The sequence below is a fragment of the Gavialis gangeticus genome, unplaced genomic scaffold, assembly GCF_001723915.1.
Source record: "Gavialis gangeticus isolate Ggan-Ray unplaced genomic scaffold, GavGan_comp1, whole genome shotgun sequence".
Lineage (NCBI taxonomy): Eukaryota > Metazoa > Chordata > Crocodylia > Gavialidae > Gavialis > Gavialis gangeticus.
Genome location: NW_017729031.1, coordinates 106,652,707 through 106,664,266, shown reverse-complemented (window position 1 = coordinate 106,664,266; position 11,560 = coordinate 106,652,707). Strand labels below are relative to the sequence as shown.

Genomic DNA, 11,560 nt, shown 5'->3' with positions numbered 1-11,560 from the left:
CCCATGTTGGCTCCTCAGTTCAATGAGTCCAGTGTCATTTGAACAAGCATGGCAGTATTTGAACCAAGAAGGAGGTAGCAGACCTCACTGCCACCTGGGGTGAGATTGAGAATCCAAGGGTGCTCCAGTCAACCCCTGGAACAAAGCAGTTTATCAAAAGATTGCCAAGGAAATGGCAGCCCTGGGATATGATTGTGACTGGACCCAATACCAGTCCGAATGCAAGGTACTGAGGCAGCAAATACAAAGAATACCAACCACACCGGGCACCTGCAGGGTCTTGTGTGTCCACTATGAAGAACGCTTCCACATCTTCACAGTCAGTGACAGATAGTTCTGAAAACATGGTAGACATGAAAGCATGCACTACTCCCAGGAGACTGGTGAAAACTCCAATGTGATTACGGTTAAAAACACACAGTCCTTGCAAGCCAGCACAGAAACCCAGGCAAGCCAGATATGGGACTCCTAATCCATTCTGCCAAGCTGCCTGGACTCGTTGGCCAACTGCCAGAGCTGCATGGATTCTGAAATGGACCCAGGCTCTGACAGAGAGGACCCGGATCTTCCTGCCCCCCATGCTCAGCATCTCAGCCAGCCATCTCCCAACAAGGGCCTGGTGCTCCAGAAGACCCAGCGCATGGTAGGACAGATCCTGGGGATAATAAGTGGCAGGCCACTGTTACGTATGGGTTTAGGGTGATTGATGCTGTTTAAATTAACTGCTTACTTAATGCCTCAGTCATTCCTCTACCAAAAACACAACAGCAATAAGGTACAGCAGTGGGAACCCAGCACACCTTGCCTTGTGCCCAGAGCTCGAGATAAGCCATTTCACCATCTCCCTCCCTGATAACTCTGCTAAGTTGGGGCCTACTCACAAAAGTTAAAATACAAAATACTGATTCTACTACAAAGTGCAAGAGGATGCAAATTCATGGCTAGGCCACCTGAGAAGAAATAATGAGGTATCTCTTCCAGACTATCTTACTATATTCATGAGGATTTCAAGCAGACTCCTAGTGGTCTGGTATGTAACTGTGTGAAATGTGTATCCTTGATTAATTAGTACGGTAAATATTTATTTTGCAATTAACTCATGTTATGTACAGGAAGAGTCATTCTCCATATCTGATAGATGTCTCCTCCTGATTTACTTCTGTTTTGTATAGTGGTTCCCTTAATTTTCCAAGGACACTCTCCCAAACCTTGTGTTTTTCCTTTTTGTGAATCAGTTTCTTAATATGTTCCAAATATAGTAGAAATGGATAACCTCTTGTCACTAAGGAAAGTAATTCATTCAAATTAGAACTTTCTAGTAACCAATAATAAGCAGTTTGATTAACAGGATTTTCCTGTCAATTACTGCTTCGGACTCTCTCTCTCTTGATTTATAAAACTAAAATAATGCTTTGACAATGCTGGACTAAGGATATACAAAAGCAGTGAAACAGCTAACAGCAAGTGCTTCAAGAGTGAGAAATCTCATCTGACACCAACTGCTGCTGTGCCCCAGCTATCTTGAGAAGCTCAAAGAAACAGATCATCGCTCATGTCGCTTGTTTGGTGAGAAATCACCACGCTATAGCTAATTACTGGACTTTACTTTGGTTTGCGCTCATTTGACTTTGAATACTTGTAGTAAATAAAACCTTTCTGTCACTCATTGAATGAGGCATAATGTCAATCCCTAGGCTAGTCCGGAATCCTAGGTTTTTATTTGCCAACATTGCCCCCAGCACAGCCTCAAGTGGCAGGACAAGGGCGTGGGCATAGACTCCCCCTTGGCCTTGCAGGTGTTGTGCTACATGCATGCTGAGACCACAAACCAGGGTACACTGTGTTTGTTGGCATCTATACATGTCCTCAGGCACCTCAAGCCATCCCACAGCTGCTGAGCTTGTAGTTGAACAGTTCCTTCTGCGCATGCAATGAACAGCTACATCAGCCAGGCGTTCAATGTGTATATAGTGTGCCTGACGATTAGTAGCCATAAGGACCAGATCACAGGTGGTCTGACCATGGTTAAGCCACCTGAGGGCCAGAGTCCAAAACACAGACCAACTCAAACTTCAAGAGTCAGATACCAGGTTACCAGATCCAATGGGGAAACCAGGGGTAGGGTCTAAGTTACAAGCTGAGTTAAGTAGAAGCTGCCCCCCTGCTAGCAGCCAATCAAGAGCCCCTAACAGTGACCTGCTGGAATCATTAGCTAAAATGGGGATGCCAGGCAGACCTCTAAGCAGAAACCCAGACTAGGCTGCCTATTAGGTACCTGACTGTAGCAGGAGTCCAGTCACTCCCATGCCACAAACTCTCTCTGCTCCATCAGTTTAGGGAGGAAGAAGCTCCTAAATAACCTGGTGTTGTGCACCCTGCCTGACCAGCTAGCATTTGGATGCATGAAACTGGCATGGAGGTCCAAAACTGCTTGAAGCATGATCAAGAAGTAGCCCTTCCAACTGATGACTTCCTAGCCATAGCACACAGGAAAGGATGGCAATGCTTGTGCTGTTGGCAGCCCCAAAGCAGTTGGGAAACCCCAGACTGGCAAACCCATCCATGACCTCCTGTAGGTCAGCAAGACATATGATGTAAGGGGCCATCACTCACTGGATCATCAGACATACCTCCCATACTGCATCTCCAGCCATTGACTTCCCAACCCTGAAATGGTACGCTATGAATGAGAGGGTGTCTGGTATTGCAAGCTTCCATATGGCAATGGCAATGTGCTTCTCCACAGACAAGGTCACTGTCATCATCATTGTCTGCTGCTTGTATATGTAAGGCAAACCTGGCGCAGATCTCCACGAAGGTGCCCTGGACATGACGAAATTCGTATGCCACTCCTTGTGTCTCTAGTGGCCATGATGATCCACTGCTAGCAGTTGCTGCTTCTCTCCTTGTCCCAGAAATGCCACTCCATGGTTTGGAGTCATTCCACACCTGCCTGAGCACACTATGCCAACCTGCACCTAAAAGATTTTCAGGGAGGCAGCTGCTATTGAGGGCTAGGTTCCAGACACAACCACAGACCCTCCATTCTTTAGCAGCGAGCACACAAAATTCTCCCATGCAAATACTGCTTTGTTGTTCTCAGTACCAATAAAAGTAGCTATGGCATCCAGCATAGCCTGCCAATGTCACCTTTTCTGCTTAGTCTCCCTCACAAGTTCACAATGCTGGATCAGCAAAGTCTGCATGATGATGACGACTAAAGTGGTCAATTTCACAGGCAGATCCTGAGGCCAGCTGCCATTTTCATGGGCTGAGTATGGAGGGGCCCACCATGCCTCTGACCAAGGGGCAGCAGCAGTCCCACCCCTCCCCCCAGACTACCAGATAGCCTGAAATGGCAGCTTAATTACCCTGGTTAAGTCCATGGAAGCCATTAATCCACACTTAATAACATGTGGATTAATGTCTTCCCTGGGCTTAAACAAGGTAATTAAGCCATTGGTTTCAAGTCATCCCCAAGCAGGGAGGCTACATAAGCAGCGGCACCGGGGTCCCCGGCTGACTGTGGCAGGTAGCCAGGAGGCTGCACCAGGGTCCACAGAGCCCGACTTGGCTTGCTGCCAGCAGTGGGTGCACGTACACAAGCTGAGCTAGGGCCCCATAGACCCTGATGCAGCATCTCAGCTACCTACTACAGCCAGCCCAGGATTCTGGTACAGCTGCCTGTAGCCTCCCTGCCTCCTGCTGCGAGCAGCCTCCCCCTGCCCCCTTCTCTGTCCTCCCTCCTTCGTCCCCTGTGCTCCAAGACTGCAGGGCTTCCCACCCTTTTCTCTGCATGCCGGTCAGTATTTTGGGTTTTTTTGCAGTGAGCCCACTGAAATTGCAGAGCCTACCATTTTTCACGGAGCCCACCCAATTTTGCATTTTCCACAAAAATCACACAATTGTCAAGCCGGTACATCCCTAGTAATGACCATGTACAGATCCACAGCAGCCAACAACAGTGGAAGATTTGGGTCACAGTCAGTGGTGGAAGGCAGGAAAAATGCAGTGGAAAGTCAAGCTGGTGATAAGGGGCTTGAGCTGCATAGTGAAACACTCCAAAATCCCTCCGAATTCTGCCATGCCATTGAACAGCCAATGGAAAAATTACCCGACACAAGCAAAGTCAGGGGAACCTATGGACACTTGACCAATGCCAGGCATACTGATATGTACGTGTGCTTTCTAAGGCCACCTACTAAGGAGATGAGGGGCAGGCAATTATTTTGGGCAGAGGGCCCCTTACCGAGTTTTGGCAAGCTGCCAAGGGCTGCATGTGTAGCCCTGCCCCTTGACAGGTGCCCCGCCCCCTGGTCACCACCTTGGGAAGAGGGCACCTAGGGGAAGTCCTGCCCCTAACCTCTAACCTTTTCCACTGGAAGTACTCCGTTAAGGAAGAGGGTTTGACATCTTGGGGAAAAACAAACAAACAACATACTAAAAATCAAACACCCATAAAAATATATTTTAATTTAATTTAAAAAAAATATTTATTTTCCTGATTTGCGGTATATATACAGAAGTGACTGCACATGGGGGTTTACAGGGATGCGTGGATGTGTGTGTGTGGGTATAGATGTAGGTATGGGAGCCATGTAGTGCAGAGTGGCCAGGCAGGAAAGTGGCGGGGGTGGGGCGGGCGCAAGGAGTGGAAGCGGGCAGGAGCGTGGGGCCTGCATCAATGTCCCCGGGGCAGCGCTGGTGGGGCCCAGAGTGGAGCAGTTGGAGTGTGGGCTGGCAGGGGTCTGTGGAGCTGGGCTGAGCTGCAGCATCAGGGAGAGGGGAGAGCTGGCCTGGCTCCATAGAGCCCCTGCTGGCTGGGACCCCACACTCCTGCCACCCTGCTCTGGGCCCCACCAGTGCTGGCCCTGGGACACCACCATGGGCCCCACACTCCTGCCTGGCTGCCGCTGGCACACCCATTCACTCCCAATGCCCCTGCCCCAGCCCCATGGTACAGGCAGGGAGCAACACGCAGCCCTGACCCCACGCTTGCCTGCGGGGAACGAGCTGGTGCTCAGTGCGGGGAAAAAGCGCCCCCCTCCCTGTGGCCAGCACCCTGTGCTTCAGCCGCTCACAGCCTGTGTGGGGCTGTCCTGCCTCTCCACTGCATCGCTGCTGCCCCATGGGGCAGCGGTGGCAATGGAGAGCAGGCAGAGGCAGCCCTGAGTGGGCTCCAAGTGGCTGCAGCAAAGGGCGCCAGCCACAGGGAAGGGGAGCGGCCATTTTTCCCCTGCACTGGGCACCTGCTCGTTCTTTGTCACCACTGCTAGCCTGGGCCCTGCACCAGCTCCTCATCCATCAGGGCTGAGGCACGGCAGCAGCAGCTCGGCACAGAGGAAAGCCCCCCCCCGCTTGCTGCCACTGGGCAGTGTTTGCTGCCTGGAGCCCATGCCGCACTAGGCTGTGGTGTAGCTGCTTCACCACCGCTTCAATGCTGCCCAGCAGCTGCTCCACTGCTGCCGCACTGGGCAGCACAGAGGCAACTGGCGAAGCAACTGCATCAGAGCCTAGCACAGTGGGGGCTCCAGCCAGGCAGCTGCAGCAAACACTGCCCAGAGGTGGTAAGCGGGGAGGCTGCTTTCCTCTGCACCAAGCAGCAGCTTCTGGGGAACAAGCCGGTGGACTGGGTGATCCTCACAGTCCTCCCCTGCCTCTTACCTGAATTTCCCACGCTAGCACAGCCCCAAACAGCCCCATGGTCCCAGGCTGGCTGTGGGGGGGGAAGGGGGGACGCAGGTGGCCGCAGCAAACATTACCTGCTTATCTGCCTTTGACAGAATCCAGGGGCAGATAAATATTAATTTTCTAAATTTTTTAGGTTCCCCGCAGGCTAGATAGAATGGCCTGGGGGGCCGCATCTGGCCCGTGGGCCATATTTTCCCACCCCTGAAGTAGGTGAAAGAGTGGCAGTGCATTAGGCCACTCTTTAAACCCACTTTGAACAATGGATGGATATGCCAATCCCGTGACCTTTTTGTTCCTGGAGTCACAACAAACGCAATATCTATTTACAGCTCAAAGTTAAGATACGGGGTGGAAACCTGTAGCCTGCCTTGAAGTTTTATTTTATAAACTCTCTTGTACATTGACAAATAAAGAAGATTCTACAGTTCATGAATTTTCTTCCTCCTGCCCAATCCTAAAAAAGGAAGCTCTAAATATATGGCATTACCATGTTATTTTTTTAAAAAGCAGAAGCAGTTATAATACCTGTATAGAGAAATATTTCACATCTCCAAAGTTAACTGTAACATCCTTTAAGTAGCTCCTCTGGTGCACTTTGAGAATTTGTGGATTCGTGCATTTCATGATTCCATTAACAGTCATGCGCAGAAGCAAGTTTGTGTTTTGCTGTACGTCAACTGAATAATCTTAGATTTAGGAAGTATATAACTCTTTCTAGACAGCTGAAAAAATAAAACTGTTTCAAGAAATGGTAGCATCATGAAAATGATCAGCACTGTTCAGTAAGATTTATCTCTGTGCCACGTGTGCGCTAATCTGATTTATAAAAGCTAGGTAATACTTTTGCACTGCTTTTCTAATTAAAATAGTTCCCCCCGCCCCATAAACTTGTCTTCTTTTTCTAAAACATGCAACAAACAAAGAAGTCTACTCAGTGACTATCATTGGACACTGGCTCAGCAATAAATACCTGCTCAGTTTACATATTCAATGGGTGTCAAGCCCTAAAGAGAACATTATCTTCTACAGCAGTGGTTCCCAATCTGTGGTACGCAGAAAACCGTCAGTGGTCCACATTAACAGATTATTATTACTTTATATAACAAAAATTTGCTGGTGGTACTTAACGTTATATTGTTTTAAACTGGTGGTGCACAATCTGTCACAGTTTGGGAACCGCTGTTCTACACTGAATAACAAGAACCTATATCACCCCTACTCAAAGTTACTCATGGTGTTGTCACTGAAAAAATAGAGAAAAACATGGCTGGCAGGGATGGAAGGTAGGAAAGGAATCAGAAAAAGGATACATTTTGATGTAAAATTTTTGCATAACTTCACACAAACAGCTAAGCAACCAACCTAACAGAACCAAAAGGAGGACAAGCAATAAATTAATCACAAAAATATTAAAATTTTCTATAAGGTGACAATCAGCTATTTTGTAGACACTTATAATATGGGAAATCACTTGTAAATGTGTCTTATGTATTACTTTGTCTTACAAAATGGCTAGAAGAGTTCCAAATCCCTGCCCCCCCACATTTTCAACAACCCTGCATAGTGGGAAACCTTCTTTCTTCAATCATTGAGACAATCTGGGAAATCCTGACTCAGCTTCATTTAAATCAGGGCTGTCCAACAGGCAACCAGTGCATGTTAGTCATTGGCAGTCATTGGCTGCATGTTAGTCATTCAGAGGCTCCATGCAACTTGCAGGCTGTCAGTTGGACAACCCTGGACTTAGACAAGGTTTTGGGTATTCCAGGACCCTTCCCCAGGTCTCTGGGAGAGAAGCAGAGGATAGAACCATACACTGAACTACTGCATTTTTCAGGAAAAAGCTATTAAATTCTCAACAAAAGCCAGAACCACCATAACCTCTCTCCCTCAACAAGAAAAGCCATGCATTCCCTAAAATCCAACAACAAAATAGCAATCAAACCAGCAGACAAAGAAGGAGCTTTTGTCACCCTCAGTCATCAAAACTTCATCGATGAGGTTAGCAGACAACCTTCTGACACTAATTTCTATAAAGAACTTTGGGAGGACACCACACCAGTATTCACTCTGAAATTGGAAAACATTATTAAATCCTTTCCACATCAACCTCAGGAAAAAACTACTTCCAATAATTCCCCACTCTCAGATGCCAGGAACATTTTACATGCTCCCAAAGAATCACAGTGAAGGTAACCCTGGCAGTCCCACCATATTCAACTCCAGTATCCTCACTGAAGAGTTATCAGGATTCATAGAAACCACCCTGAAACAACTTGGCACTCAAAGAGCAACAAGACACAACAGATTCTCTCAGCAAGATCTAGAACATTGACCACCTCCCTGAAAAGGCCATACTTACAACCATGGAAACTGAGGGTGAAATCAATCAAAAACTATGCACCGGAATGAACAACCACAGAAAAAAAATAAAAGACAGAGACACTAGAAAACAGGTAAGAGAATATTTTTCAAAGAAAAAAATCACTCCCAATCTCATAGTTTTTATGCTTAAGGGAAATTACAAAACACTTTCACTGGAAACAAAAATGCATTATTAGCCTATTGGACAGTAGCAACCCAAGACATAACACAATGATTTATATAAAGTTTAGAATATGGTTTGTAAGGGATAGTTTGGATAGGAATGATCCTACCTCAGGCAGGAGGCTGAACTAGATAACCTCTGAAGGTCTATTAGCCCTATACTCTGTGACTCTATGACTTCATGATCCATTATAATCCACTTGATATTCACCAATCTCTGCACTTCACAAATGATAACAATGCTCCTGAATGATCTTGCTCTTCCATTTATCAGATTTTACTGTCTCTCTCTTGACTGTAGGCTCCTTGATAATTTCCTTTATATCCTACTTTAATTTAGGGCCATGTCACAAATGAAATTTAGGATGTGTTAACTGCACTTAAAACAAGAGTGTCCAGGTGCTCAAGCAATAAAACATGTGCTAAGTGCAATTGTATCATAGCAAAGCTACAATTTTTCACAGGAGGACTATCTCCATATTATATTAAGTAACATATATTCAGCTATCACTGGACTGCCCCACAGACATAATAAGTTCAAGACTCCAGTGTAATGCCAGGGCTGGGACCAATAATCAAGACACCAGTTCATTGTCAGTCTCAGCTCTGACACAACACTGCAACTGTTTCAAGACTCTGAAAGACCTGACTGGCCCTGCACATCCAGCAGCAGGTGCAGATTCAGTGGCATGAACAGCACCCTCTCCTGGGCTTGGTTTCTCATGCCTCCCTCCACCTGCTGTCAGTGGCAGAGACCTGGCTCACACCAGCATACTAGGGGCAGACACTCCCAGGCTGGAAAGTGCCAGGCACATGGCTGGAAAGGTGCGGGCTCTAGGTATAGCTGTTGCAAGTTCTCACAGGCAGACGTACAAGCTGTGGCAACCAATGCTAGGGTTAGTGCCCAGGGAATGGGGCCATACTCAATCCCAGCCCTATCCAGGGTGGGTGTGGATTGTAGTATGCATTACCATGCAACTGTTTAGAACATGTTCTCACTGTTAATATGGTATAGTAATGCTTACTACAGTCTCAGACAAAACATGTGCTAGGTGTCCTATGCAACAAGGCCCCTACCTAAGGAATTTTACATAAGCCCTTATTCCATCTGCTGTTTAGCTCTGCTGTACCTGCTTCTCTCCCAGAGACCCAAAGAAGGGTACTATGATACCCAAATGCTTTTCCTAGTCTATACCAACCATGCAGTTGGTCCAATAAAAGGTATCACCCACAAAAACTCTTGCCTTTTTAAGACACACAAAAATTTCAGAAATAAGAGGGAGAAAAATGAAACAATAGCAACTTAGAAGTCTGATTTTAAAAGTAACAGAGCGCTCCAATGTACAAAAATGGAAAAAACTAGTTCTTGGGGGAGTCTGCAAACAGTGACAAAGCAACCCAAACAGGCACTTCAGGCAGAAGTATACTGTGCTTTAAAAACAAAGTATTGGAGGATGTTTAAAGTTACATATATTTTGGATGAGTGATACAAAATTGCCTTTTTAAAGGGACCAAAACCATAAATCTGATATGTAGATATGTGTTTTGATCTGAAAGTGTAAAAAGAGACGGCAGCTGCTTTTTTGAAGAGACCATACTTTTTTGAAGAAAGGGGCCATGGCTACCTTTGCACCTGTACTGCACTTAGCAGAGAGATCCCTGATCTTCCTCAGGAGCCTTGTGTACAGGTTTCCCTTGACAACCACGCTTTTGAGTATCCATGCTTCAGAGAAGGGAGGGGGGAGAAGGTACAGTCTGAAAATACTGCCCCCTCCCCGGCCATGCTCATGCCTCTCACTGTCCCCTCCCTCCCCACAGTCTTGCTGGTGCCCCTCACTCACAGCCCCTGCTCCCCAGGTCCCGACGTTCTGCCAGTCATAGGAACTTTCAGGAACCTAACCCCTGTGGTTAGCAAGGGTAAACCTGCACTACCGTATAATGCAAAAAACCTTTTCATCAATAAACTGGACAATGAGCATCCTTAACTTGCAGCTAAGAATGCAAAAGCTTATATAAAATGCAAAAGCTTACGTATCGGTGACATGAAAAAAAATAACGTAATTTTGGGCATACAGAATATTTTCAAACATTCTCCTGAATGATACTTAAAAATATAAGGTAATTAAAATTTGGCAAAAATTGCACCACTGTATAGTTATAGTTATTAAGTCTCCATAAGTGAAGCAGAACTACTTTGATGAAGGGTTTCTCAAACATTTTATTTTGTAAAAATCTTAAAGAGAGACTATCAAACAGACCCTGTTGTATTTACAACATAAACAACTTCCTTCCGATCTTTAATTATATAATATTTGGGTTCCAATTAAAAGAATAACTTAACTAAAATGCATTAAAGACTGCCCTAATATTTTAATACCGTTTTGTAGTTGGAAACATGGAAAAATAGGCTGCACTATGTGACCACCCACAGACTGTCAACCAGTCCTCCAGGTACCATCAATCATAGCTTGATTACCTAATGTCTACATACCACTTCTCCACAAGGTACTAAACTGCTGACATCAGAAGGTTGTCCACGTTCTTTATCAGACAATTGCACAGCTGTCTGCAGCATCTAACAAAAAAATAGAAAAAGAACAGTTTTGCACCAAGCAAAGTGGTGAGGACAAGAAACCCACATCTTCTCTGACTTATCTGCATAGCTCATGGGAGGGAAATTTGATAGGACAAGGAGTCCGGACATATCAATCAGTGGGCATGATGGGGAGTTATATATTTGCAGTCCTCCAGACTGGGGCATAAAAGTAGCTCTTGTAGCATGAAAGGCATCTGTTAATCTCTCAGGACTTTACTGGGTCACCTGGGGGATTAACAGATTTAATATTATAAAATATTAAATATGTGCATTTGCCTTCTGTGATGGTGGACCTTGCCTCTCTGTATCCTTTTATAATCTCCCAAAGAGCTGTAAGTACCCCGACTTTCCCACCTGCCATGTCTTGGATGTTATTATATGTTCTGCTTTATGATGTCACTTGTCGGGAGGGTTGTTATATATATATGTGTTGTTTTATTTTGCTCTTTGGGTGTCTCTATTAGGAATTCCGGTATTATAGAGGAAAACTTCACTTGATTATTCCCACACACTCGCCAGCATATATATTCACAATCAGATGCAGATTAACACTTGTCTTTATCTTTATTCTTTATAACACTACACAAACTTTCATTATCTTTAAACAGAAGTGGTCCTTTTTTTAACAATTATATCAACTTTGTAATTCTATCTACATACTGTTCTTATTTAACCTTTATCAGTTTGGTTGGACTGAACTTGGTGTTAATAAACAAAGTCCCTTTA

At 45.6% G+C, this 11,560-nt stretch overlaps 1 protein-coding gene across 1 annotated transcript in view; it reads right to left on the bottom strand.

Moving 5' to 3' along the window:
- ALS2CR11 (amyotrophic lateral sclerosis 2 chromosome region candidate 11) overlaps positions 1 to 11,103 on the bottom strand; it is a 67,418-nt gene extending 56,315 nt beyond the window's left edge. The window contains exons 1-3 of the mRNA XM_019522914.1: positions 10,730 to 11,103; positions 7,002 to 7,053; positions 6,217 to 6,368 (exon numbers count right to left, since the gene is read on the bottom strand). Of these exons, the coding sequence (XP_019378459.1) occupies positions 6,217 to 6,368; positions 7,002 to 7,053; positions 10,730 to 10,813 (288 nt within the window). The 5' untranslated portion in view covers positions 10,814 to 11,103. The remainder of the gene's footprint in view (positions 1 to 6,216; positions 6,369 to 7,001; positions 7,054 to 10,729) is intronic.
- Between the last annotated feature and the right edge of the window lie 457 nt (positions 11,104 to 11,560).